This window comes from Microtus pennsylvanicus, chromosome 1, assembly GCF_037038515.1.
Source record: "Microtus pennsylvanicus isolate mMicPen1 chromosome 1, mMicPen1.hap1, whole genome shotgun sequence".
NCBI classification, from domain to species: domain Eukaryota; kingdom Metazoa; phylum Chordata; class Mammalia; order Rodentia; family Cricetidae; genus Microtus; species Microtus pennsylvanicus.
In genome coordinates this window covers 166,314,002-166,341,828 of record NC_134579.1, presented here as the reverse complement: position 1 = coordinate 166,341,828, position 27,827 = coordinate 166,314,002, and the positions used below count along the sequence as shown (strand labels likewise).

Here is a 27,827-nt window from a genome sequence, read left to right as displayed (position 1 = left end):
GGCTTGGGGTGAGGGTGAGGATGGGGGTGGGGAGCACTTCCGGGGAAGTGGGCTGGTGCAGGCTAGGGAGCCACGCCTGGCTCGTTTGGCGGGTCCCCGTGCCGGCCCTGCCCAGACCAGCCCCTTTTGTGCAGACTTTGCTGTCTAGAGTGTTGCGAGCTCCTCGCCCCCGATGCCCGAGGTCCAGCCAGCTAAGCTCTCCATCCTTTAGACGCTCCACCCAATAGCACATCCTTTGTGCTGGTATTTCCAAGCTGGGTACCTCTTATTTCCTTTAGCAGAGGACTCTCCAACCTCCCGAGACTCCCACTTCCAAGAGGGACTTCTGCCATATCTGAAGCCCTATCCCCTCGTGTCCTAGGGAACTTCTGCCCTTTCTGAAGACCCGCTCTTGTCGTAGTGACCGTCCTGCCGCGCAGGCAATGGAGGGGCTGCTGGGGGCTGAGAGGTCTGCCCACAAGGGTCTAATGCCACTTCGACACCTAACCTACCTAGCCCCCTCCCCTACCGAGAGCAACCCATCCCCCATACTCTTCTCCTCTTCCGGTCGTGAGAGAAAGCCCTCCTAGCGCTCCCAAGCTGCATGTGGGTTGGAGGGAAGGAAAAGGATACAAAGGAAGGTCTTGTCTCTAGAGATTCCTAGGAGGGCGCACAGGAGCGCCCGTGGGAGGGAAGCTAGGGTCGATTAGCTGCGAGGGTCCTTGGGACCGACGAGCTCAACTGCGGTCCCCGCTCCTTCCCACAGCCCGTTGGAGCAGCCACAAGATCACAGGGGAAGTGTTTTGACCACAGTGAGTCAGAAGGTCTCGAGTCAAGACAGTCGCGACATTCTCAGGCCATTTGTGAGCACAGTTTAGTGGTGGAAAGTGGAACCTAGGCAGACAGACTGTTGCCCCTTGTCAGGAGGCAAGCGCGAGGAAAAGAACTTTGCCTTGGGTGAGAGGCACATCCCACAACCAGCGTGGCACTAAGTACGCCAAAGGGCGCTGGCTTGCCGAGACTTCGGGCGCAATGGGCGTGTGCCTGTGAAGCAGCTGCAGCCGCATTGCTGTTAGCCCTCGCGGGTCTACCAGAGGGAAACCTCCACCCCACCACACCCCCCGCAGAAACCTCCCCACGCCCTGCTTTCAAGACCTAGGGAATGCCTACTACAATTCCTGCTCCCTGGGCCTCAGAGACTCCTGCGTGACGGGACAGGAGACTCCCTTAGCGTCCTTGGACCTTGTGTACCCAGGTCTTCTGAGCTTTCATTCCCAAATTTGGCGAATTTCACTGGATAAGAGATTGCTGCTGTCTCTGGGGCAGATCATAGCCTGGGAGTGGGCTGGGAGCAGAGCCAATCAGAGGTGGACCCTGAGCTCCCTTGTGACTCCAGTCTGTTCTGTTGGCTCCTCCCCTTTTCTTTTCCCTCCCTCCAGCCCCCTTCTCTTCTTTCCACAGCCTCTGGGGTTTGCCCAGCTGCTCCCCTTGTCAGGGGCCCTACATGGCTTCAACAGCCTCCACCAACCCAGCGCACGCCCACTTCGAGAGCTTTGTGCAGGCCCAGCTGTGCCAGGATGTGCTGAGCAGCTTTCGTGCACTCTGTGACGCCCTGGGACTGGAGTCTGGTGGGGGATTGCCCCAGTACCACAAGATCAAGGCCGAGCTCAACTACTGGAGTGCCAAGTCCCTATGGGCCAAGTTGGACAAGAGGGCAAGCCATTCGGTGTACCAGCAAGGCCAGGCCTGTGCCAACACCAAGGTAGATACCTAGAGTCTGGGGGAGGGCCTGAGTAGGAGGGGGAGTCGGAAGGAAAGAGGAAGCTACACCTGCTCTTTCTCTCTCTCTCTTGTGTTTGCAGTGCCTGGTGGTAGGCGCTGGGCCTTGTGGGCTCCGAGCTGCTGTGGAACTGGCATTGCTAGGTGCCCGAGTAGTGCTTGTGGAAAAGCGCACCAAGTTCTCTCGGCACAATGTGCTGCACCTCTGGCCCTTCACCATTCATGACCTTCGGGCGCTTGGGGCCAAGAAGTTCTATGGACGCTTCTGTACTGGCACCCTGGACCACATCAGTAAGAACTTCATGGTGACCCTCGGGTGGGTGTGCCTGGGTCTAGAGGCAGACCAGTAGGAGACTGCAGGGCCAGACAAGGGGCAGAGTGAACAAGAGTCACTTTAGCTGGGTGGCCTTTAAGACCCAGCTCTGACCTCAGCAAGATAGACAGTGTAAGCTGCTTGGCTTCTGAGCGGAGATGTTATCAGGTGTCTGTGGGGTTGTATGGCCATAGATAGACACAGTGGTCGCCAAGACCTTCTCTAGCTCTGAGCAGGCACACACCGGAGCTAGAGAAGGCATGAGTCTGTTCCTAATGGCATCCCACTTCCAGGCATCCGACAGCTTCAGCTACTTCTCCTGAAGGTGGCGTTACTGCTGGGGGTGGAAATTCACTGGGGCATCACTTTCACTGGCCTCCAGCCCCCTTCCAGGAAGGGTAAGTACTTCTGTGCTCCTGGGAGCCCCTACCCACCAAAGAGAGGTCCGGGTGGGAGTCAGCTGACTGTCTTTCCTGACAGTGAGGCCTGGGCAATCCCAGCCGCAGACAGCGTACAAATGGGAACAGCAAGATGAGAAAACATGGCTTTTCTCAGCTGTCCTTGGCCTCAAAGGCGTGGTCTGAAAAATAACCCTTCTCTACTTCCCAGGCTGTGGGGTCCTTTACAAAATTGTTTTGTTTCTCTAGCCTGACCTGGGAGTGTAGGGGCCCTCTGATCTCTACACCTTTGTGGCTCTCATACTCTCTGTCCCAGGGAGTGGCTGGCATGCCCAGCTCCAGCCCAGTCCCCCAGCCCAACTGGCCAACTATGAATTTGATGTCCTCATCTCGGCTGCAGGGGGTAAATTCGTCCCTGAAGGTGAGTGATCCTTTTCCTCAAAAACAATAAATAAGGTTATGAGTAAGTAAATAAACACCACCATCCTAGGCTCCTGTGAGCCTTCCTAGAAGTGTTAGCCCTGCCTCCCCCTACCACTAGGCTTCACCATCCGGGAAATGCGTGGCAAACTGGCAATCGGCATCACAGTCAACTTTGTGAACGGGCGCACGGTGGAGGAGACACAGGTGCCAGAGATCAGTGGTGTAGCTCGGATCTACAACCAAAAATTCTTCCAGAGCCTGCTCAAAGCCACAGGTCAGGGCCCACCCTCAAAGGTTTTCCCCGCTCTGGTCTACTTTAGGATGTTTCCCACCTGCCCTTAGTCCAAGGAACCACACTCTTGTCCATCCTATGGCCTCACCAGTAAAAGAGAAAGAACTGTCCTCCAGGGACCAAGCAGATGCTCACTTGGCATGAACAGTCCTGGAACTGTCTCTTAAGTACCTGGGTATTTTGCTGTGTGCTCCTTCACGCTGGAGTATAGGAATGATATAAGCTGAAAACGGGAGGGGCACGCAAGAGAATGCCATGTTTACTTTGGCTTCAAACTGCTATGCGACCAAGTGATAAAAGCCTCCCAGCTGTCACTCCACCTGACTTGCTCTCTTTGCTCCAAACTGCCAAGCCTAATAGAGCAGGACAGATGGTTCTTGGTGCCACCAGATCTGTGTGCAGGACATCCACTGCAGCCTAAGCTGTGACTTCAGCTCTGAGGTCAGCCCTGGATTGGGTGTTTAAAGAGGTATTCTCTGCAGACTCACTTGAAGACTCACCCCTGGCCTCCACTTTGTACCGCAGGGATTGATCTGGAGAACATCGTGTACTACAAGGATGATACTCACTACTTTGTGATGACAGCCAAGAAGCAGTGCCTGCTGCGGCTGGGGGTGCTGCTCCAGGTAGGACCTGGCCCCAGGGAGGAGGAGGCTGGGCGAGACACAGTCTACCCCATCCTCTCCCGCCTCTGTCCAGGCAGTAACTGGACCTTGACATGCTCTTGCTCCCTGCATGTGTGTGGCAGTGGGAATCCTATCTGGGCTGAACTTATACGTGAGCTCCAGGACAGAAGGATGTTGTCTCTTTTCCTCTGGCTGGGTGTTAATTCCCAGGGCCTAGAATGGTACCTGATGAGTGGTTAAGCGCCTATTGTGTACAGACTGAATAGATGAAATAGATGCCTTCTGTGTACTAAGTACCATACTGAGAGCTCGCTTTGTCTTTTCTTGTCGGATTTGCACAAGTTCTTTGAAAGTTGTGTGCTGTTTGTAAGTGCTGGGCAAACCAAGGCTTCGGTAATTTCAGGACGAAGTCTACGACAGCAATGATGTTGGGCTTCCTGGTAGAGCAGGGCTGGGGACCCTCAGCAGCAGCGAGAATGTTGAGGAAGGAACTTAAATACGACAGGCAGGCTACTGGCGTTCTCTGCTCAGCTGAGCTTTCGATTGCTGTGTAGTCTAGGCAGCCTCAGCATGTGCACCTCCTATGCTGTAGGTCAGTCCCCTGTAAAGTGGCCTGGAGCTGAGCCTGCCGCTCTGCTCTCAGGAGTCTCAGGTTCTGATCTCTTGGCTCTGTAGGACTTGCCAGACACTGATCAGCTGCTGGGCGGTGCCAATGTGGTACCCGAGGCTCTGCAGCGCTTTGCCAGGGCAGCTGCTGATTTTGCCACACATGGCAAGCTTGGGAACCTGGAGTTTGCTCGGGATGCACACGGGCGGCCTGATGTGGCCGCCTTTGACTTCACCAGCATGATGCGGGCGGAGAGTGCTGCGCGTGTGCAAGAAAAGCATGGTGCCCGCCTACTGCTGGGACTGGTGGGGGACTGCCTGGTGGAGGTGAGCATTTCAGGGGGTCTAGGGATCCCGTGGTTGGGGAAGAAGCTCTCTTATGGGAGAGTAGAAAATCTTCTTGGTTTGGGGAGCAGCTTAGGGGCTACTTGGCGGAGGTGAAAGCTGTCTGGAGTGGAAAAGGAGCATCCCCCCAAACCTTGGAGATCCCTGGGCTTGGGACATAGCCATTGGATTCTTATTGAGTTGTTTCCTATTCCTCCCACCCTGCAGCCCTTCTGGCCTCTGGGCACTGGAGTGGCCCGAGGCTTCTTGGCAGCCTTCGACGCAGCCTGGATGGTGAAGCGGTGGGCAGAGGGTGCCAAGCCCCTAGAGGTGTTGGCTGAACGGTGAGGCCTGAGTTCCGAGACTAGTGCAGGCAGGGCAGACATGATCTGGGACAAGGGTCAGGAAGAGGGGGCAGGAGATACTGACGGAATGGATGGAGGCATGAGACTACGAGAAAGACCTGGCAGTTCCCGAGGGGCAAGTGCTGACAGCTTCCCTCTTCTTTGTGCCACTGCCTTCCGCCGCCACCCCTAGTGAGAGCTTGTACCAGCTTCTATCACAAACGTCCCCAGAGAATATGCATCGAAATGTAGCCCAGTATGGGTTGGATCCTGCCACCCGATACCCCAACCTGAACCTCCGGGCTGTAACCCCCAATCAGGTCAGACTCTCCATCCTGCCCTCCCACCCATCTTCCCAAATCAACTCCTTTCTCCATGCCAGGCCTTCCCTACTCAGTTGCTGTCCCAGGGGCGGGGGTGGGGGGGCTGTCAGTCTCACCATAGTCAGGCTCCTCCCCTTGGGCTGAAGGGGTGGGTGGTCCTCTGCCTTGGAACTGAGGAGAAGCTGCCTTAGGTGCAAGACCTGTATGACGTGGTGGACAAGGAGCATGTGCCGAGGAGGAATGACAAGCCAGATGGGGGAAAGGTGACCACAGGTGAGCAGGCCTGCCCCCGGGTCGCGAGGCAGTCAGCATGCTGCAGGGTCGGGATGGAGCCCTACCCTGGGAAGTGTGTTTTGTGGATGCTTTGGGGCTCAGTGGGGGTGGGGTGGGGTGGGGTGGAGGGGCTGCAGAGATGGGCAGCAGCTGTGTGCCAGTATGGAAGCAGCTCAGTAGTTTCCACCGCCATGGCGCCAGTGGTGCTGAGCAGCCGCAGCTGGGCCGTGCTGTTCCAGCTGTTCCGCCCACGGCTTCCAACCAGCAGTGGGTATAAGCCCAAGCCACCTGTTCTTTGAGCCCGAGCTCTGTTTCCTCTCTGGCTTTTACGTGGCTACAATGATCATTCTTTGTTTGTTGCCCAACTGTATGTCGAGAAGGGAGTTTTAAATAGAATGGGGAAGGAGGAGGTTCTGCTCGGCTTGAGTCGGGCAGTCCGGCCCTTGCACGCCCAGCAGCCGGTGTGGGCCTTGGGTACAGTGCGGCTCTGCTCTCCTAGGGTCAGCGGGCACTGAGGAGCTCCTGCACTGGTGTCAGGAGCAGACAGCTGGGTTTCCTGGGGTCCATGTCACCGACTTTTCTTCCTCGTGGACCGACGGTCGAGCTCTGTGTGCCCTGGTGCACCGCCTACAGCCTGGCCTGCTGTGAGTCGTGCCTCTCTCCTGTGCCCAGCCCTCCCCCATACTGCGTGGTAAGAAGATGTTGTGCAGGCGTTGGCAGCCCAGTGAGTCCCTGCTGCACCTGTCACATCACCCCCCAGAGGTGGTGTTCCAGCCTGGCAGAGGCTGCTAGAATCCACTACATCCAGGGAGAAAAGTCAGAAGCCATGGAAGACTGGGATGGAGTGCAGTGGTAGGGCATGCTTGCTTAGGATGAGTGAACTCCTGGTTCAATCCAATACACACACGCACGCACGCGTGCTCACACACACGCCTGTTAGGTGTGATGACAAGCAACTATGATCAAAAGCACTTAGAAGCAGAAGCAGGCAGGTCACTGTAAATTGAAGGCCCATCTTAGCCACACGGTACCAGTCTAGACCTGCCAGAACCCCCACTCACCTTCCCAAATCAACTCCCTTCCCTAAGCCTAGTCATCCCTGTCCCTGCTGCTCCTAGTGGTCCGTCCTACCACAGGAGGCTCCTCCCTGTGGGGGTCAGGGGCTGAGTAGTCAGCTTCTTTGAGATAAAGAGGGGCGGCCTTAGGTATGTGTATATGTGGCCTAGGAGCCTGTGCAAGCGAATAGGGACGGGAGGGGGAACTACACAAAAACATGGCATGGTGTACATAACCACAACACAGCAGCCTTCGTGCCCTCACCTCCCTTAGCTAGTTCTCACCTCCTGCTCCTCGCTTCCCTCCCTGCCCTCCTCAGCGGAGCCAGGTTTGTGTCTCTCATTGGCCTCTCATCTGATGTTCCACAGGGAACCCTCAGAGCTTCAGGGCATGGGAGCTCTAGAAGCCACTGCCTGGGCACTGAAGGTGGCAGAACACGGGCTGGGCATCACCCCAGTGCTGTCTGCGCAGGCAGTAGTGGCAGGCAGTGACCCACTGGGCCTCATTGCCTACCTCAGCCACTTCCATGGTGTCTTCAAGAACATGCCCCACGGCTCAGGTGAGTTAGGGTAAGTGGGCAGGAGGGAGAGGGAGCGGTGGGAAGGGCTCGTGGAAGGGCCCGCCTAGGTGGAGGGCGGGGATATAAAGGTAGGGGTGCTGACAGCTGGACTCTGCTGACAGGCCCTGTCAACCAGGCTTCTTCTGGGACCTCCAGTGCTATACTTTTCCTCGGCAAACTCCAGAGGACCCTACAACGGACCCGGGCCAAGGTGAGGATTCTAAACAGGGTTGAGGCTGAAGAAGGGGTACCCAGGGAGGTTCCAGGAATGGTAGAGAATACATTCTAAATGAGGGGAGGTGAGACCTGGGCTCGTGTTCTGTTCACAACTGTAGGACCTGTCATAGGACCACAGGGAGGGAGCTAGTGACAAGAAGCTTCCTTTGCAGGTCACTGCAGACATAGGACAGGCCGACACTCTGCTCTGTCCTGTTTCCTGTGACTTGCCCTCCATTGTTGGATCTACAGTCTGTGTCCCTGTCTCGCTGTCTGGTCTTACTCCCTTCCCTTCCAGCCTTTCTGTCTGTACACATCCACTCCCCTGCTCACGCTACTTGGGCATTCCCTCCTTAGGGAGAGGCTGAGACTTCAAGTACTGAGGGGTCCCCTGTCTTTGAGCCCAGTATACCCCCAGCACTGCCATCCAAACCCAAGGAGGTAAGATCTCGAGCCATCGGCAAACCTCCAAGGGTGGGGGAGGGCTACAGAGAGTGGAAGGCCTTGGCGCTTGGCTCTGGGTGCAGCTGATCCCTTATCTGGGGCTCTTTTCAGGCTGGGTCTGAGGATCTTTGTGAACTCTGTGGGAAGCACCTCTACATACTGGAACGCTTCTGTGTGGATGGCCACTTCTTCCACCGGGGCTGCTTCCGCTGCCATACCTGTGACGCCACGCTGTGGCCAGGCGGCTATGGGCAATATCCAGGAGATGGTAGGTGGGCCTGGGAGATGCTACAGGGACTTCCAACTTGGTGCATTTTTCGGGACAAGGAGCTTGGGGGCAGGGAAGGGGGAGGGGAGGGCTGGACAATAGGTAGGAACAGTTTCTCAACTCCCTCCGAAGCTTTAGGTGTGGAGTCCTAAGAAATCCACTGCAAGCTGGTCTTGCATCCTCTGCCTTCTTTCTGAGTACCTGGCAGCGGGCTGATGTCTGGTCTCTTCTACCCTTCCCAGGACATTTCTACTGTCTCCAGCACCTGCCCCAGGAGGACCAAATAGACGCTGACAGCAGTGGAAGTCCAGAGAACCAGGTTAATACAAATAAACAAAAACAGTCCGTGTAATGGGATATGGGAAGAGGCAGGTCTCCCCAGATCAGTAGTAGACTTTGCTGGCAGTATATGGATGCTGTCCTCCACTGAAGGACACATCTATCCAGCGCACTGCCTGACAATGTCCACTAGATGGGGCCCACGACCTGACCAGATGGTGGCTTTTCCAGGAGCTCCCTACACCAGATGACAACAGCGTGCAGCCAGACTCCTCACCTCCTGTACCTCCTGTCGGGAGGCTCAACCCTATCCCAAGCCCCAACCAGCCTACCCGACGGCTTATCCGCCTCTCCAGCTCAGAACGCCTGCGGCTGTCCTCCTTGAACATCATCCCTGACCCAGGAACAGAGCCTCCACCCAAGCCCCCACGAAGCTGCTCAGCCTTGGCCCGCCAGGCTCTGGAGGGCAGCTTTGTGGGCTGGGGTGTGCCAGTCCAAACACTGCAAGGTAAGTGCGCTCCCTACAGATGTGCTCATCTGGGAGGCTGCAGGGAGGAGGGGTATGAGAATTTCTGCCATGGGGATTCTGGAAAATAAAAACACAGGCCACTGGACTCCCAAGCCATATCTCCTTCTCCATACAGTTCCTCAAACCATGGAGAAGGCAGAAGAAAGTCCCTTTTCCAATGAGGAGGAGGAAGAGGAAGAAGAGGAAGAAGAGGAGGAAGAAGTGCCTTTGGAGCCAGACTTAGAGCAGGTGAGTGGCAGGAAACCAGCTGTCTACTCTGTTGAGCCAGGAAGCAGCTGCCAGGTATTTTCCACCCCTCAACATAGAAGCACCAATAGCCGGCATCCTCCTCCTGGCGTGTCTTCTAACCCCGTCTGACTGACTTGCCTCTAAGTGTCTTATTTGCTTATTTCCATCCCAATGTTCCACCCGTCCAGTTTCCTCCATTCCTAACCAGGGTCGGGCCTTACTGCTGACGGGCCTAACCCTCCCACAGACTCTGCAGACCTTTGCTAAGAACTCCGGCACTATGACTAAGTATCCAACGTGGTATCGAACCCTCATGCGGCGTGCTAAAGAGGAGGAGATGAAGAGGTTTTGCAAGGCCCAGGTGAGCCCCAGAGCCCCAGAGCCCCAGGCATCCCGAGAGCTTGGGTGGGATCAGAGCTGTCAAGTGCAGAGTGTCTCCAGTGCTCTGTTCTGGAGCAATCTGGGACATCCTGTCCTAAAATCCGCAGGCCATCCAGCGAAGACTAAATGAGATTGAGGCTGCTCTGAGGGAGCTGGAGACCGAAGGCATGGAGGTGGAGATGGCTTTGAGAAGGCAGAGCAGTGAGTAGAGATGGGAGAGTGCAATCCTGTCCCATGTCTGTCTGGGTCCTGGCAGCATGTTCAGCCCTCAGCAGTCCCTGGGGCTGGTGGCTGTGCCCCACGGCTGACACCCAGAACAGCCTATTTCCCCTGCATCCTGTCACCTCCATTCCTTTTCTTTCCTATCAGGCTCTCCAGAAGAGGAGAAGAAACTCTGGGTAGAGCAGCTGCTCCAGCTCATCAAGGAGAGAAACAACCTAGTGACGGAAGAGGCTGAACTCATGATCACGTAAGGTCAAGGGGTGGTGGCATATGGGAGCCAGGTCCTGTCCCTGTGCGGACCCTGCTTAGCTGTCTTCTGTACTCTCTGGTCTCTGCAGGGTCCAGGAGCTGGATCTGGAGGAGAAGCAGTGGCAGCTGGACCAGGAGTTGCGAGGCTACATGAACCAGGAAGGTCTATAGGCTATCTTATGACCTTGGACACTAACCAAGTAACAGTTCTCTGGCCTCTGGCCTGCTGAGACAATTCAGGAGGAAGCCAAAGGCCTTCGGTCTTCCCCCAGTCAGGGCTACGCAATTGGCTTTTGTGTAGTACTTCCTTCCCCACTGGTGCCAACGAACACTAGGAAACCACCACCAGGCAAACCTCACTTTAAGTCTCAACAAATGCAGCCTGGAATGTAGAAACCAGGCTAAGTTAGCTTGATCATCTCTTCAGGCTCCCTGCCTAGGTCCCTGTTCTCTAAGCCTCCTCTGTTCCTTCCAGAAACCCTGAAGACAGAGGCCGATCGTCAGTCTGAGGACCAGGTCCTGAGGAAGCTGTTGGATGTAGTGAACCAGCGGGATGCCCTTATCCGCTTGCAGGAGGAACGAAGGCTCAGAGAGATGGCTTCGGAGACAGGAACCCAGAGCTAGAAGGTGGTTAGCCATATGCCTGCTTCCCTGCCCTGGAAGCAAGACATCATCCAAGGGCAGTGCCTCTGCAATTTGGACTGCCTCGCCTGGGGCTTCTTTTAAAATAAAGTATTATGGCCATGAGTGGTGCTTCTGTTATGTTCAGGTAGGAGACAGGAATGTGCTAGGAAGGCAGGTAATGAGCCAATGCCCTGGCGTCCACATGGTGACAAGCCCGCTGACCCTCAGTTCCCGTCACTGCCTCCACAAGGAACAAGGCAGAACCACGAGGGTGTGTCAAGCTTTATTGTTCTTCAGCTCTGTCTGCCTCCTGCTGCCAGCAGTGGGGCTAGGTGAGGCTCTGAGCCATGGTCCTGGGTCTCCCTTTCCCTTCTCAGAACATGATGGAGCTCAGCCTGGACCCGGCACAAGCCTTTGACCTCCTGCATGTGGAAGATGTAGACTGTGCCTGCTACCAGCACCAGCCCCACACTGGGTGTCCAGAGCAGTATGGCCACTTCCCTGGCCCCTTCTCCTAGAGCCAGGATACACAGCAACGACAAGAGGAATAGCCCGCAGGCAGTCACATAGCCAGCAAGTTCCGCCCACCAGTGAGCCCGTTTAACACCTAGCTCCAGCTCTGTCCACACGTCCCTTAGCACACTGGTCAGTGCTGAACCTTCAGGGGGTCCTAAGACAAGGAAGAGCAGTAGGGCAGGGTCAGAATGGAGGCTGGAGTTGCCTTGAGGTAAAAGGGGGCAAGGAGAAAGCTGACTCACCCTGGGTAGGATAGGGGTCTTCCTGAGGGGGGCTGTGCTTCACATACAAAGTGGCCATGAGGGCCTCATGATCAGAGAGGGGAGTGCTACTGTTGGGGTCACAGCCTGTAGTGGTTTTCAGAGTCTTACAGTAGATGTAACACCCAGAGACTGCCTAGGAAGAGCAAGGACAGAGAGAAGCGTAAGCTCTCCAGAGAACCAGGTACCAGAAACCCTTCCCCAGCCATTGGTGGCCCAAGACTCCATCAGCTGAACTACAGCGCATCATGGGCTGGCGACCGAGGAGGAGAACGGAGAAAGGCATGCTGGGGGTAAGGGACTGACCTTATAAAGCACATAGTCAATGCGGATGCCAAGTGGAAACGGTCCCAGGTCCTGCTGGCTGACATAGCAGTTTGTGGGTACCATGGTACAGCCGGCTTCAGAGCCCTAGGCAAACAGGTGGGTAGGACGTTGTGAGGCAAGAGATTGAAACAAGCGTGGTGGAAACAATCAGACAGGGCCTCTCACCTTAAAGTCCTGAGTCTCTACATAGGCATCACGAAGCCCTGTCCACTCCTTCAGCAGGCAGCAGCCCAGGTCTTTGGGGTGCATGTTGAGGTCCCCACACAAGAGAACCACATCTGCACTCTTGGAGGTGTGGCTATGGGAGGGGAGCAGAGCCATGAGGAGGAGAGCATTACTCTGCCACCCTTCAACCCAAGTCCCATCTGCACTGCCCCCATCAAGCCCAGGCTCACACACTGGATGAACTGGGCCAGTTCCCAAGCTTGGGCCACCCGGTGCGCGAGGTAGATGTCTTTCTGCCGACAGTACTCAGCGTGGAGCTAAAGTGGAAGAGGCGAGATTACAGGTAAGTTTAAGGCCCCGGAGGTTGTCTAGATCAGCCCTGAATCTGTCACTGGGCAGAGTTGAACACAGAACGAGTGACCCTTGCCCTGCTGCCACCCTCTGATGCCCTGCCTCACCCCAGGCGACAGAGCTATTGGGGTCTCTTCTCCACCACAGCACGGGGCTGCCTGGCCCAGAACCTACACCTACACCTGGCCGGCTTCACTCACGTGGGTCACGTAGGCATTGAGCACCATTCCGTTCAGATGGAGCACCAGCAGCCCCACAGCCTTCCCGCAGAACCAGTCTCCATGACAGACCTGCAGGCCAAAGACAGAGACACTCAGCACTGCCCACCTTCCTTCTGCCTAAGGCCCTGGGAGGGCAGTACCTAGCTTGTGTTATTGGGGGTAGTGAGGAGACCCTCACCATGTAGGGGTAGCCATTGAGAGTGTAGACATGCTGGAGAATTTCCTGGATCGGGTGTCTGGAGAACACACAGAGGCCGCTGCCGATGAGCCCGCTGAAAAGCAAGTCTTGCTCAGCAACTGGAAAAACAAGGAGGGAGATACCCAGCCCTCTTCCGCCCCTTGTCTCCCAGCTCTGATCAGCAACTTTTCTCTCTTCTGCTAAGATCAGCCCCAGAGCAAAGCTTAAGACAGTAGCCCTAGCAAGAGGATGTGGGGGACAGCCCAAGAGGAAGAGGGTGAAGGGTGCAAGCAAGAATATGGGAGAGCCAAGAGCTTCGTGGTCTAACAGGCCCCAGCCACAGACAGTGGTTCACCTTCTGAAGTAGTGTGCATCTGGGTAGGTGAGTGATAGCTTTCGCCTTAGGTACTGGAAGTCCTGCTCACTCCACACCTGAGGACAAAGGTGAGGATGCTTGCTTGGACTTCATCCCAGAGAGAAAGAGGCCCCCAGCGCCCCCTGCTGCCCTTCTCCCAGCCTGGCCTTCCCTTCAACCTCACCTCCTGCAATAGAGCCAGGTCGAAGCTTTCCAAGTTCAGAAAGTCAGCCAAGCGCTTCATGCGGTCGGCCCTATGCTTGCTCAAGTAGGGGATGTCCCTAAAAAAGGATAGGAGCCAGGGGTCCGGAGAGATGGTTCAGCGGTTAAGAGCACACTGGCTGCTCTTCCAAGATACATGGATTCAATTCCAATTCCCGGCACCAACATGACAGTTCACAACTGTCTGTAACTCCAGTACCACAGACATACATGCACGCAAAATACCAATGCACATCAAATAAAAATAAATGAATTTTCTTAAAAAAGAGAGAGAGAAGGGCCAGGCTCGGGGAGATGATTGCTGCCACCACCCGAGCGGCTCTAGGTGATGTGGACTTTGGTTCGAGAAAGACAGGGTCAAGGCTGAAGAAGGCCTGTTTCTTTCCTAAGCATTTGAGGGTAAGGACAGGAAGGTGGCCCCGAGGCCATAGCCCTCGCCTGGGCGCACTTACCAGCAGTTGAGGTTAAAAACCCTCAGCCGGAGAGAGAAGTTGGGCTTCATGGCTGGGTGCTTCGGGCCACCGGCGGCGAGGCTGACGGAGCGCACAGGTGGCCGGCCCTGTCCCGTGCTGCACAGTCCCTCGAACGCGAGCTGGGGGCGACTCCCGCGTTACCGGGACAACAGGCCGTCCGCCAACCCGGAAAGGAGGTCGAAAGCAAATTCCGGGCGGGCTGCGCGAGACTGCCGGCACTCCCGGGAGGGTCCCGTGGGGACCGCTTCAAGCAGTTCGGGCCCTCGGCGGGTTCCCGGCACCGCGGCCTACGGGTTCCTGGCTCGGCCCTGGCCTCAGCAACAGGCTCAAAGTTGATGCGAGGCCCCGCCTACGCCAGCCGCTCAGGCCCGCCCCTTGCGGGCGTTGGAGGCGGAGCCACGCGGTTGCCGTGGCGACTCGCAGTGTTTATGTTCCCGGCTGCCGGCTCGCGCGGCCATGGCCACTCCGCAGCAGCAGCCGCAGCCGCAGCCGCAGCAGTGTCGGCCGAAGCCCTCAGCTTGTCGCACTCAGGTGCTGCCGGAGTCGCCGCTGCAGGTGAAGGTGGTGGGGCTCTTCAAAAGCTCCAGCTTTCAGATGTCAAAGACCATCGCTGAGGTAACTCTTACCCTCCCAGTCTCTAAGAGCACCGCAGCCCCCTGCCTCGGTTCCGCCAGCGCTGGCGGGTCCGTGTTCTATCTTCAGGGTGGGTGAGTGTGTGGGTGTGTCGGGGACAAAGGCAGGTCGCGGAGAGAACCTCACGGGGAAAATGGTAATTTCCGCGCAGCTATGCAACGAGATGCTAGTCCACGTGAAGTTCTGACTAAATTACGGATTTACAAAATTCAAGGTTACAGAAAAGTATTACCGCATAACTAGCTGACTTAAAAAAAATCTCCTTGTGATTTGGGGTGATTTCATTCTGGAAGGTTCTTTTTCTTTATAATTTCTATAGGTGTTTCTGCATTCTAACAGAGACAGATACTTCTCGGATTCTTAAGATGGCCCAGAAGTGCTTTGAAGAATCCATATGTCTTTTAAAACTCGTAGAGTGACATAAAACACTTGAAGAAAAACAAACAAATCTAGCCTGGTCAGTCACGCGGCAGCACATCTGCCATCTGAAAGCAGGAGAAACGTGGGAGAACGATGGTGAAACACGCATCACTCGGCCCCACGACCTACCCACCCACAGGCACCGCTCTGCCCCACGACCTACCCACCCACAGGAACCGCTCTGCCCCGCGACCTACCCACCCACAGGAACCGCTCTGCCCCGCGACCTACCCACCCACAGGAACCGCACTGCCCCGCGACCTACCCACACACACCGCACTGGCCCCGTGACCTATCCACACGCACCGCTCTGCCCCGCGACTTACCCACACACTCCGCTCTGCCCCGCGACCTATCCACAGGCTCCATTCTGCCCCGCACTTACCCAAAGGCACCGCACTGCTCCGCGACCTACCCACACACACCACTCTGCCCCGCGACCTACCCACACACACCGTACTGGCCCCGTGACCTATCCACACGTACCGTTTTGCCCCGCACCTACCCACAGGCACCACTCTGCCCCGCGACCTACCCACACACTCCGCTCTGCCCCGCGACCTATCCACAGGCTCCATTCTGCCCCGCACTTACCCAAAGGCACCGCACTACTCCGCGACCTACCCACACACACCACTCTGCCCCGCAACCTACCCACACACACCATACTGGCCCCGTGACCTATCCACACGTACCGTTTTGCTCCGCACCTACCCACAGGCACCGCTCTGCCCTGCCACCTACCATTTGTGCTTGTCTTTCCAGATTGCCCAGATGGTTGCAAGGGCAGCCAAGTAGAATTCACCTTCAGAAACTGCCTCTTGCTTGCTCCAACACCCACTGTTTGGGATGTGAAGGAGGGAGAATAAAGGTTTCTTGATTAGGTTTGTTTCGTTTTTATTGTTGTTTTGAACCAGGGTTGTTTTATTGCTAAAGAGGTTCAAGGGATATTTTTCTTTCTTAGTTGCTTCTCTTAGGGTGAATTATATTTGTTCCACACTGCAGAAAGTCCAATTAGTAAAGATGTTAGGTGTTGTGGGACACAGTCTCAGGCTTACCCTGTGAAAGCAGTGTGCCTAGGGATGGTAAGAGGCCCATCCTCCTGGCAGTCAGGAGGCCGAGACAGGGAGATAGAGAGCTGAGGGTCAGCCTGGGCTACACAACGAAGCAGAGCGGCAGCCGCAGGATGTAAGTGAATTGTGAGTAGTCTTCCAGTGAAATTTTATTGTAGATGCTGTGTTGGACTTACATATGATTTTGATGTAATGCAAAATATGATTCATCTTTTGATTGTCTTTTGATCATTAAAAGATGTGGAAATTATTCTTGGCTGTCAGTTCTTTCAAAGCCTTACAGGAGTCGCAATCTGAGATAGATGGTACCAACTCAAGAAAACAATGTCTTTACTTTTCTAATAATGTAATTTCCCCAAGGGTTTGCCTCTTGGGACAGTATTCAAATATGAAAATGTATCAATGTAAATTCAGTTAGTTCTAGCATAATCAAGGATATTTGATTATAATCCCAATATATTTATAAGTAATCCCAGATGCCTGACACATAGACAGATTTAGATTTGCACAAAATAAGGATAAATATTAGCATATATTTTAATTTGGATGTGGTCCACTCTACAACAAATGCTATTGTTATGAGCAAACATAAAAACTACTAATCTTATTACTTTTTCTAGATAGTTCTTCTCTTAGAAACAGTGGTCATCCTGTGGGATTGCCTGAAACAGACCAAACGCCGGCTGTAGAACTGAGAAATAGTTCTCTTGTTTGTTGCCAGAGTATGAAACACTCTCACCCAGGCTTCCCCGCCACACCCGATAGAACGTGCCTGCCTGTGCTCTTCTAGACCACAGCAGGGCCTCCGAGCATCACCCTTAGCGACAGAGGTTTGGTTCCCAGCACCCGTCTGCCAGTTTAGGACTTACAACTCCAGCTCCAGGAAATCCAGGGGCCTCTTCTGGTCTCCAGGAACATCCCCAATCCCATGAACATTGACCGCCTCCTGACCCAGCCCCAGCGCGTGCACATACACACACACACACACCTTTTAGAAGTATTTTTTAAAGAGTCATTTTCTCTGATTCATGCACATGAAACATGTTTGGCTAAAGCACACTCAATACTAAAGCTCATCTAGAAGCTGACACTTACTGAGCATTTGCTTCTCCTTTTCCCGAGTTGCGTAACCACAACAGTGGCCTTCTGGTCATTCTCCTTACATCAATAAATTAAGACAATAATATTTATAATTTCTTTACTACAAATCAAGTACCTGAAATTTAGCAATTTAATTTAGAGGAAAAGTCCTAAAAGAACATAAGAGATTCCCAAAACCATTGGTATAAACTCATTTCTTGAGTTATGTGTTGATGGCGTGGTAGCAATATAAAAAGACTAAGACATACCCTTGCCCTCTTGTTCCCTAGAGGCGAGGGACAAACCAGACAGGGTCAGAATGACTTGGCAGGGCCCCTGAGAACAAGCCAGGGCATCTCAGTGGGGCAGGCTGGCCTGTGCGTGCTGTATGAAACTGTCTGAAGAGCCATAAAAATCTAGAGAAAAGATTTTGACTTTCAAGAGAGAACCTAGGTGCTGTGACAATGGCACAGGGAATAGAATGTCAGCTGTGCAAGCACGTGGGCCTGAGTTCAGAGCCCTGAGCCCTGTGTGAAACCAAGCTCAGCCCATGACTCCTGTAGCCCTAAGACTGGCAGGAAGAGGCCGGTGGGTCTTGGGAAATCCCCAGCCAGCCAGCATGGCTGAAATAGCTCCAAGTTTAACAAATAAGCCAGAGGAGAAAGGGAAGACCTCTGGTCCCCGCATGTTCATGCATGGCTGTGTGCGCTGCCTACTCCCATACTTGCATGTACGGCTAGTGCGCCCTGCCTGGTTCCCCCATGTGCAGGTACGGCTAGTGCGCCCTGCCTGGTTCCCCCATGTGCGTGTACGGCTAGCGCGCCCTGCCTGGTTCCCCCACGTGCATGTACGGCTAGTGCGCCCTGCCTGGTTCCTCCATGTGCATGTACGGCTAGTGCGCCCTGCCTGGTTCCTCCATGTGCGTGTACGGCTAGCGCGCCCTGACCCACCCCACCCCCAGATAAATGAGTAAATACACAAATAAGAACCTAAACTATTCTATCTTGCAACCTAGACTCTGAAACATAATTACCCATCCAGATTTGAAGATCCCGTGATAGTTCCTCTTCAGGAGTTTGCTTGGGATCAGTATCTACAGGAGAAGAAGAGGGTAAGGGATACGCCAGCATGGGCAATATTGACACGTCCTCTTCCGTGTGAAGTATTTGTGCAGTTTGGGGGGAAATGACAAACTCCCGCTATCATTTGTTCTCTCTATTATGCACTTTCCTTAATTATTTTACTCATCTTCCTAGACTTTCCTAAACGATAAGATATTTACATCTTGTAGCTGGTATTTGAGAGAGATGGGTTTTAAACTGCTGGAGACGCCAGCTAGCCCTGATGGCCACCCTTCTTTCTTCTGTGTTGCTTGCACTTCCTACGACATCCTGGCACTCAGCTTATGGTGGCCTGGCCCTTAACCTGGAAAGTGTGGCTGTGTGTTGGTTGGAGCTGTTGTCTGAGGACGTCTCCTGGCAGTGGCTACCCTCCTATGAGCAGCTTGTCCTACCGGAAGCTTCGTTCTCCACATTTCTCCTCGAACCCAGGGCTGCCCTGTCGGGGCATGGTAGATAGCTTACATTTTGTAGTGTTACCTGGAGTCTAGAGTGAGAAGGAGGCTATGGTGGCATCCTGACTCAGCCATATGTCATATGACAAAGTCATAGCAAACACTCATGTATGGTGCTTAAGGAATGGAGGACATTATTCTAGGATGCCAGGTAGGAAGGGAGGGAGACATTCAGCTCCTGCTACAGCTAGGGGTAACCAATGGTCCTGTTTTTCTTGGGATACAGGAATTTCAATGTTAAACTAAAGCAATTTTAAGGAAACTGGGGGCAGTGGACCAACCCTAACATAAGACCATTTTTCAATTATTAATTAATTAATAATGTATATGTGCGTGGGTATTTTGTCTGTAAACCATATGCATGCCTAGTACCCATGAAGGCCAAAAGAGGGCAATGAGTCTGGGCCTGGAGTTAGAGACAGCTGTGAAAACCCACGAATGAGGTTTTCTAGTTCGTCGCTGTTGCTTTATTTGGTCTTTCTCCTTTCTTCTCTTTCCCACCCTCAGCTTAACTTTTTAGTGTAAACCATGTCTTGTGTTGGGTGCAGGGCTTCCTAGGATATTTGGTCCCAGTAAGTCGGTTCATAAGGCTTAACTTGCCTTCTGCTTCCACAGAATGTAAGGCTCCCCTATGGGCACAGCTTCAGGGGCCATGGGAAGGCCTATCTCTTCAATCAAAAGAAAGAAAAGGAAAAAGAAAAAGAAAAAAGGACAGCATCATTAGCAAGTAGTGACAGAAAGTTCTAGAAAGCACCAGAGCCAGGCTGCTACCTTGAGGCAAGCCAGGAACTCTCCTAATGTGCACCAAGAGATAGTGTTTCTATCTTACATGTCTTCTCTGGCATTCCCTACCTCATAGAACAAAGTGTCCACAGTTACATTTTCCCGTCTTGCTATAGGTTTGGGTCTTGCAAGACACAACACCAGTAAATCTAAACACTCCAGGGACTGCCCAGCCTTTATCAGCGATTCACTACTGGGCACGAACAAGTACGCTCTCCAGAACGAGAGCCGGAAGCAGGTTTTGAGAAAGGCATGGAAAGCAAGGCGGAGGCTATTCAAGCTCCTCAGAGGGGCGGGCAATACGGCTCACTGGCAAGCTGAAGGCAAATTGTTGCCCAAACTAGTATTTCCTCAATGCAGTCCTGAGACCAGCAGACTGATAGGAGCAGGAGGGACAGACGGGGGCATTTTTATGTCCTATATTGAGAGGGCACATCCTTACTTCACGTTGCAGGGCAGAATCTGCATACATGCATCTCAGCACATACATACTGCCACCTGCTTCTCTGTTAATTCATCCTAGATTCCCCAGTGAAGGGTGACAATAGGTAACGAGGGGTAAGTGTGGGAGGGGATATGGAGAACCTCAGAGTCAGGCTTGAGAGGAGGAGCAGAACTTAATTCGGAATGGCAGCCTTCTTGATTGTAAGACGCGCTAACTGAAGATGACAACGGCAGGAAGTTGAGGAGCTGACCTTGTCTTCCAGGTGGTTGTCTGAATGAAGCACAGTAAAGATTCCATTCCTGTCCCCCCAGCTCACTGGGGCTTGTGATAACAGGTAGCACAAAGCTCAGTATTCTGGTGACAGGACCAGAATTTCACTGGCTTCCACTAGAAATGCAGATTCTCCACCAGGTCCAATCCCCCAGCACAAGTCAGATTCTACTGAGACTTGCAAATGTCTGCTCCAAGTCACTCAAGGTTTGCCAGAAAATAATAGGCCGTATCTTCTCTGGGGTTCATGTTGTTGAGGCCACGCTGGGGATCTAGGAAGCTGATGGCAGCATTACATTGATGAAAACACCAATATAGTTCATCTTAAGTGGCTTAGGTTTAAAGTGTGGGGGAAGGTGAGTTTTCTTGTCTCTGATGAGATGTAGAAACTCCCGTTGGCCCTCATGAGGCATCTCCTAAAGAAATTCTCTATCCAGAACAATCACTGTCTCATGCTTGGGTTCCATAGCTTTATTGCACATATGCACGCACACACACCTCGGTTCTCTACATTGAAAAGCACACCTTACTCAGGCCCGCGTCCAAGAATGCACACAGGAATCACAAACGGAGACAGAGACTGCATGGAATTCACGAATGAACGGAACACACAGGTGCACCAGGTAGATATTATTATTACCCAATTTCATCTACCTATGACTGTAATAGTTTAAAGACTGCTTTCTAACTTATTCTCTATTCTTCATTATGTTAAGAGTTTCAAAAACATTGAATTCTTTTTTCACAGCAGAATTCTGAAAGATGTTTTTTTAAAAAAAAAAAAAAAACAACGTATTTTAAAAGCATTAATCCTGTAGTTGGCAAATCAGGCTGTAGAGTTCATCTCAAGCTCTGGTTTGTGGTTTCAGCAAATGTTTTGTTTTTCTGTCATTATCCCCACCCCACCCCTATTTCCTGTAGGAACTGAAGGGTGAAACCTGGGTATATTCCTCCTATGTGATGTGCTTTGTTAATGATCAACTGCTGGGTAACGGATTTGACCTGAAGAAGTGGGCCCAGAAGGTGTGGGACGTGGTTGATGTCCGACCCTCCGCACTGTATGAAGCACTAACTTTGAATTATTCCACCAAGTTCTTAAAAGACACCAAGGCAAGTTACACAGGTTTTTAATAGAATTTTTCATCATTTGTGTTAACTCGGCATTAATTGTTGATGTACTCACAAAGGAGATACACCAGGAGATTAAGATGTAAGCCCTCAGTGACCTTATTTTAAAAGCAGTTGCAAAGGATTATAGTTCAGGGTTTGGCTACGCAATGAGGCAAGCAGATGTATGTCACAGCAGACTGTGTTTCTCCTCCCCTTTCTTTCTTTTTTTTAATATTTTATTTATTTATTTATTTACTTATTATGTATACAGTGTTTTGTGTGTATGCTTGCATGCCAGAAAGGGTACCAGATCTCATTACAGATGGTTGTGAGCCACCATGTGGTTTCTGGGAATTGAACTCAGGACCTTTGGAAGAACAGCCAGTGCTCCTAACCTCTGAGCCATCTCTCCAGCCCATCTCCTCCCCTTTCAAGATGTACGTGCATGCATTCCTCCTATTAGAACATAAACACCGTTTGATATGCACCTGTAGTCTTAGCTTCTCAGGAGGCTGAGGCAGGAGGATTGTTTGTACCCTTAATTCTAAGGCCAATCTGGACGATATAGCAAGACCCTGTCTCACAGCAAAGCAGGAACTAGTGGATATCATGAATGGGGAGGGCACGTGTACCACAGCAGGCTCTCCTTCGCTGTTGTGTGTTCTGGGGACTGAACTTGGGCCATCAGACTTGTGTAGTAAATGAGGGCTTTACCTCCACTGCCCTGTGTGCCACATGTGTCCAGACACTCTCAGAGGTTAGAAGGGTGTTCAGTTCCCTTGGAGCTGAAGTTAAAGGCATTTGCGAGCCCCTTGATGTGGGTGCCGGGAACTGAACTTTTGTCCTCTGGAAGAGCAGCAAGCGTGGTTAGCACTGAGCCAAGCCTCCAGCCGTGGCCCTGAAATACTTTGAAATTTCCTAACACCTAAGTGAGCACTACCACATTGAGACTGAACATCTGAAAGGAATGAACTGGGATTAACCATCAGCCCCTGAGTAACCTGATCTAAAGGATGAGGACTGTCTTAGCGTTTCTATCACTGTGAAGAGACACCATGACTATAGGAACTCTTACAGAGGAAGACATTTAATTAGGGGTGGCTTACAGTGTCAGAGGTTTAGTTCTTTATCATCCTGGCAGGATATGGCCGCGTGCAGGCAGACATGGTGCTGGAAAAAGAGCTGAGAGTTCTACATCTTGGTCCACAGGCAGCAAGAAGTGAACTTTCTTATACAGTCCAGGCCCTCCTGTCCAGGATGGCACTGACCACATTGGGCTGGGCCTCCTGCATCAATTAGCAATTAAGAAAATTCCCCCACAGACTGGGTGTGGTAGCACATGCCTTTAATCCTAGCACTTGGGAGGCAGAGGCGGGTGGATTGCTGAGTTCAAGGCCAGCCTGCCTGGTCTACAGAGTGAGTTCCAGGACAGCCAGGGCTACACAGAATGACCTGGTACTGTGCAGAGGCTTTGTCTCATGACCCTTATTTAAGCACTGCCTTGAACAGGCACTAAGCCTAGTAGGCAGCCAGTGAGTGTTTGGTTAAACAAACAATGCATTTTTAAAATGCTGAAAACTCTGAGGTACAGAGGAGGCTTTATTGTTTGTGGTTAATTCCCAAAGGAAATCTGGAGGTCCACGGTGTTCCCCAGGAATGTCAGTGGCCACAAGGAAGGCAGAAATAGTAATCAATCAGGCTGAGAAAATGAGACAGAAAATGAGTCTTGGTGCCAGTGGTCCGAAGTTACTTGACTAACAAAAATGTGTATTGCCATGGTGCTGACTCGCCGAGTTCACAGGAAAGCGTTAGAAACCAGGTAGGCACAAGGAGGCCACATACCAGGGAAATGGGCAGAGCCGTGCCAGAGGAATGTGTGGCCGGCAGTCCACCCCAGGTTCAGCAACCGCTAGCCCTAGGTTCATGCTGCCACTGTCGTCATGGAAAGTGGCTTCCCGACATCTTCTGTCTTTACAATACTTCCTGAGCCCCAGGTCCCAGGAGTACTTGTCCAGAAAAATCTAGGCCACATGTCCACAACCTTTTTGTCCGGGGTGGGAGGAGGGAGAATCTGGGTCCTGCATGTTCTAGCAATGCTAGAGAAATCCACTGGGATGTTGCCCAGATAGGAAGGATGGGCAGGTGTTAAGCAGGATGGGGAAATCCAGCAGATCCTAAGATGATGATTTACTATCCCTGCTGAAGCATGGAGATTTCGTCCAGACAGAAGACAGTCCAACAGCATTTCAGACTACAACATAATCCATTTCGCTTTTGGGTGCGGTGGGTGGAGCCATGCTAAAGCAAGCTGGTGGCAGGCGAGGTGTCTGGAAAGTGCTGTGGTGACACATGCTAGGGACAATGAAGCATGAATTAACGGTGGCACTGGCAACGGAGGATCTAGAGTCCTGAGAAAAGACTGCGTGTTTTTACAGGGCGGATTTCTCATGTTGATGGAAGCCGAGGATTTGTCTATTTCTAGGCTGACGTGCCCTGCTTATGTATGTTTGTGTATGTTTGTGTGTTAGGTTCCAGGTGACTGGATGGTTGTAGTAGGAGCTGCGGGCCTGCTTTTCGTCCCACCTGGCTCCTGCACGGCTAGCTTTACACCAGAAATAACAACACACAAACTGTATTCTTTTAAACACTGCTTGGCCCATTAACTCTAGCCCTTACAGGCTAATTCTCATATCCCAATCAACCCATCTCTAATAATCTGTGTAGCATCAGTCTTACTGGGAAAGATTCAGCATGTCTGGCCTGGCGGCTTGCTTCATGGCTTCTGCCGGGGAGAGGGGAGCATGGCCTCTGAGCTCACTTCCTCTTCCTCCCAGCATTCTGTTCTGTTTATTCCTCCCACCTATGTTTTAACCTATGAGGCCAAGCAGTTTCTTTATTACTTAACCAATGACCTTCCTCCATCCGTTGGTACTTTGTGTCACATTCATCTGTCATGAATTTCAGAATTATTTTGGTTTTTTTACTTTTGGTTGCTATTTTAAAAGTAGGGTTTAGAGCTGGAGAGATGGCTCAGAGGTTAAGAGCACTGGCTGCTCTTCTAGAGGTTCTGAGTTTCAGTTCCCCGCAACCACATGATGGCTCACAACCATCTGTAATGAGATCTGGTGCCCTCTTCAGAACTGCAGGCATACATGGAGGCAGAATGTTGTAAACATAATAAATAAATAAATCTAAAAAAATAAATAAAGTAGGTACTATATGTAGCTCAGGCTAGCCACAAACTAGGGATCTCCCTGCCTCTCTTGAGCTGAGATTAGAAGTGTGTTCCACCATGCACATCCAGAACTATCTGCTCCAAGCCACCCTGTAAAAGAAAATCGATTGAGGGCTGGAGAGATGGCTCAGAGGTTAAGAGCATTGCCTGCTCTTCCAAAGGTCCTGAGTTCAATTCCCAGCAACCACATGGTGGCTCACAACCATCTGCAATGAGGTCTGGTGCCCTCTTCTGGCCTGCAGGCTTACACACAGACAGAATATTGTGTATACTAGATAGATAGATAGATAGATAGATAGATAGATAGATAGATAGATAGATAGATAGAAAATCGATTGATGCACAGGAAGGCTAATTACACCCAAATAGATGCTAATTCATTTCCCCAGTGAACCATAATTTCTGACATAGCCTCTTGTCCCTCCCGAGCCTATGAGGTTTATTAGATTATGCCTCCTGTTTTTTAGCCTTAGCACTCTCTTATAGTTTAGAACCTGTAGTACAGAAGCTAAGAGGGCCAAACAAATTAACTAGCTGGCACATGGAAATCCTGCATCATTGCCTGTGAGCCCAGCCCTCACGAGGTTGAGGCAGGATAATTCCCATGAGTTCAAGGTCAGCCTGGGCTATGGTTATGTAATGAGTTCCTGACCAACCTGTGTTGGACAGTGAGACACTGTCTGGAAAAAGAAGAGAAAACTTTAGGTATACTCAGTAGGCTTGTACTACTTCCTTGCCAGATGCTAGACAGCACAAGTATTAGTTCAATCTTTTAACAAAAAACTTAAAAAGCTTGGAGTGACATAATATAATACACTTATAATATCATGTGTTTTCTGGATTTTTTGAGGAAGAAGGAAGGCACATTAACACACTGCTTTGAGTTGGTATTCCATGTATGACAGTCATGTCCAAAGTCTGAAACATATCCCATTACGTGTATTGTGGTCCCTAAGAGCTAAGGAGATAAAGACTAGCGTATTTATTTTGGATGCCTTTCTGTTTTGTATTGTTTTGAAACAAGGTCTTAGTAGCCTGCCTAGGCTAGCCTTGGACTCACAGCAATTCCCCTGCCTTAGCTTCAGACAAGTGTTGAGATTTCAGTCGGGAACCACCATGCCCAACTTTGGATGCCCTTTTATATGGCTATGCAAAGCCTCCAAAACCTTCATCTCTACTGAGAGGTGCTCCCAGTGACGACACATGAGGACTACTGAACAGGAGAGGGTGAGCGAAGATAACTGGGAAGCACATCCCCCTTCTCTTCCGGGGCCATGGGTGCCAGAACTGTAGTGAGAACAGTAGCTATATTCTCCCAGTGAGAAGGGGTGTGGCTTGGCTCTGAAAATCCAGGACACACAGTCGCCAGCTCCACGACACTCCCTTGGATCTTTTCCCAGACCTACTCAGAAGAGTAGTGGGGAATCCCTAGTCTGTTTCTGTCCCCAGGGGGCTGTCCCCTGTTTCTTCCACACTGAGCCCTGGAGTCTGAATTCCTAGCTTATGTGTTCCCAGTCCTGCATGAGATTAGCTCTGTTCAAAGCTTTGCTATGGAGAGGTCTATAGCCATTGTGTGGTATGTTATAAATGTTAGACTTGTGATGTGGGGTTTCCCCCTGTGTGTTGTGATTACCTTAATGAATAAAGAACTGCTTCGAGCCTATTGCAGAGCAGGGCGGGGCGGAGCAGAGCTAGGCAGGTCATTAATTTTACAGTTACCTATGGGTATGGTGCTTAAGATTGTACTTGCTCTTATCTATCTGTTCATATTGCAGTTAAAATCTTATCACTGAAAAGAATGCTTTGTTTTTTTAATATTTCTAAAGCTTACAAAACATTGACCTGCATTATTTTTTTTCTTGATAATTTCAATAGCATGATTTTGTGTTCTTGGACATTTGTATCAATCTTTCTCCAATTGGAAGACTGATTTTTGAGGTAAGAGAATTTTGATGTTTATTTTTCAAATAAACTTTGAGGCCTCTATAATTGATAAAATACTGAGTAATCTTTGAAACCTTTCATCTTTGTTTTGTAGCTATATTGTGATACATGTCCCAAAACATGTAAAAATTTTCAGGTCTTGTGCACAGGAACGGCAGGGTTTTCTGAGAGAGGCGTAAAGCTTCATTACAAAGATTCGATTTTTCATCGAGTAGTCCAGAATGGTTGGATACAAGGAGGAGGTGAGCTGCAAACTTTAATATGATGTCAAAGCAGAGTGCATTAACACCATTCATTTACCTTTATGAATTATAAAGAATTAGGGCCGATCTCCCATTCACAGAGATCCTCCATTTCTTTGTTGGTGTGTTGGTTTTTCGAGACAGGGTCTCACTGTGTAGTCCTGGCTGTCCTGGAACTCACTGTGTAGTCCAGGCTGGCCTGGAACTCACCAAGATCCGCCTGCCTCCTGGGTGCTGAGTCATGGGTACTGAACCGTGCAGTTCATCTGGCTTCTTTTCCATAGGTTCTGGAACCGAACTCAGATACTTATGCTTGCATGGGGAGCACTTCATGGAGCCATCTCCAGCCCAAGAATTCGATATTTATAATAACAGATGTATAATTTAAAGACAGTTATATGTGGTCAAATGATTCATTAACATATAATTATTTTTTAATCCCTAATAAAAGTTTCTTTTTCAGGAACATGGCAATTAAAAAATGGCATAGAGTAAGATGACTTTTTTTTTTAAATCAGAAAGTACTTTTAAAAGTTCAACTAAATACATAAAAATACCTAGGATCACATTTTAAGAAGCATGCTAAGGATGGAAATTTGAAAATGGAAGGAGGCTGGGCCATGCCTTTAATCCCAGCACCCAGGAGGCAAAAGCAAACAGATCTCTGTGAGTTCAAGGCTAGCTTGGTTTACAGAGTGAGTACTAGGATAGCCAGGACTATGTAGAGAGATCCTGTCTCCAAAAACAACAGCAACTACGGGGGGGGGGGGGGTAGATGGAGTTCCTCTGTGTCTTGGCAGCCATTCCCAAATAACCACTGAGACTTATTATTACTTACAAATGCTCAGATGATAGCACAGACTTGTTACTAGTTAATTCTTATATTTTAAATTAACCAGTATTTCTTATATACACTCTGCCACATGGCAGTATCTTCTTTCAACATGACACATTCATCTTGCTTCTTTCTGTGCCTCTCCCGAGACTCTGCCCTTCTTCTTCCCAGGGTCCTCTCAGTTCGGCTGTCCACCTAGCCTCTACCTAGTCCGGCTATTGGCCAGCCAGCTTTTTTATTAACCAGTGAGAGTAATACATATTTATAGCAAAAAAAAGTTTGTTCCTCAGCATTTCTCCCCCTTTGTCTAATTAAAAAGGAAGGCTTTAAATTTAACATAGTGAAACTATGTATAGCAGAACAGTTATTGTGTAAGAATTA

The 27,827-nt window shown here is 51.2% G+C and overlaps 3 protein-coding genes across 8 annotated transcripts in view; 2 read left to right on the top strand and 1 right to left on the bottom strand.

Moving 5' to 3' along the window:
• Mical1 (microtubule associated monooxygenase, calponin and LIM domain containing 1) overlaps positions 1-10,858 on the top strand; it is an 11,235-nt gene extending 377 nt beyond the window's left edge. The window contains exons 1-24 of one of the 3 annotated variants that reach the window (XM_075944859.1): positions 848-936; positions 1,441-1,741; positions 1,842-2,049; positions 2,365-2,469; positions 2,786-2,890; positions 3,011-3,166; positions 3,710-3,810; positions 4,486-4,743; positions 4,969-5,084; positions 5,278-5,404; positions 5,599-5,680; positions 6,180-6,324; positions 7,105-7,295; positions 7,418-7,506; positions 7,869-7,952; positions 8,067-8,223; positions 8,466-8,542; positions 8,734-9,010; positions 9,147-9,259; positions 9,507-9,620; positions 9,748-9,841; positions 10,010-10,109; positions 10,201-10,274; positions 10,587-10,858. In XM_075944859.1, coding sequence (XP_075800974.1) covers positions 1,484-1,741; positions 1,842-2,049; positions 2,365-2,469; positions 2,786-2,890; positions 3,011-3,166; positions 3,710-3,810; positions 4,486-4,743; positions 4,969-5,084; positions 5,278-5,404; positions 5,599-5,680; positions 6,180-6,324; positions 7,105-7,295; positions 7,418-7,506; positions 7,869-7,952; positions 8,067-8,223; positions 8,466-8,542; positions 8,734-9,010; positions 9,147-9,259; positions 9,507-9,620; positions 9,748-9,841; positions 10,010-10,109; positions 10,201-10,274; positions 10,587-10,735 — 3,180 coding nt within the window. In that variant the 5' untranslated portion in view covers positions 848-936; positions 1,441-1,483 and the 3' untranslated portion in view covers positions 10,736-10,858. Of the gene's footprint in view, positions 1-847; positions 937-1,418; positions 1,742-1,841; positions 2,050-2,364; positions 2,470-2,785; positions 2,891-3,010; positions 3,167-3,709; positions 3,811-4,485; positions 4,744-4,968; positions 5,085-5,277; positions 5,405-5,598; positions 5,681-6,179; positions 6,325-7,104; positions 7,296-7,417; positions 7,507-7,868; positions 7,953-8,066; positions 8,224-8,465; positions 8,543-8,733; positions 9,011-9,146; positions 9,260-9,506; positions 9,621-9,747; positions 9,842-10,009; positions 10,110-10,200; positions 10,275-10,586 lie in introns of those variants that run through there. The other 2 variants (XM_075944850.1, XM_075944841.1) reach the window with 2 other exon arrangements.
• On the bottom strand, positions 10,848-14,131 carry Smpd2 (sphingomyelin phosphodiesterase 2). The gene is made up of 10 exons (XM_075944871.1): positions 13,783-14,131; positions 13,293-13,389; positions 13,109-13,185; positions 12,754-12,847; positions 12,555-12,644; positions 12,238-12,320; positions 12,004-12,136; positions 11,818-11,922; positions 11,494-11,647; positions 10,848-11,405 (listed from the first exon to the last, which is right to left on the bottom strand). The coding sequence occupies exons 1-10, from the start codon at positions 13,830-13,832 to the stop codon at positions 11,029-11,031; spliced, it is 1,260 nt and encodes a 419-aa protein (XP_075800986.1). The 5' UTR covers positions 13,833-14,131; the 3' UTR covers positions 10,848-11,028.
• The window catches only part of Ppil6 (peptidylprolyl isomerase like 6), a 26,043-nt gene continuing 12,346 nt past the window's right edge, over positions 14,131-27,827 (top strand). For 2 of the 4 annotated variants that reach the window (XM_075944881.1, XM_075944899.1), the window contains exons 1-5: positions 14,131-14,418; positions 18,025-18,120; positions 21,002-21,190; positions 26,301-26,363; positions 26,464-26,611. In XM_075944881.1, the coding sequence (XP_075800996.1) occupies positions 14,260-14,418; positions 18,025-18,120; positions 21,002-21,190; positions 26,301-26,363; positions 26,464-26,611 (655 nt within the window). In that variant the 5' untranslated portion in view covers positions 14,131-14,259. The remainder of the gene's footprint in view (positions 14,419-18,024; positions 18,121-21,001; positions 21,191-26,300; positions 26,364-26,463; positions 26,612-27,827) is intronic. The other 2 variants (XM_075944890.1, XM_075944908.1) reach the window with 2 other exon arrangements.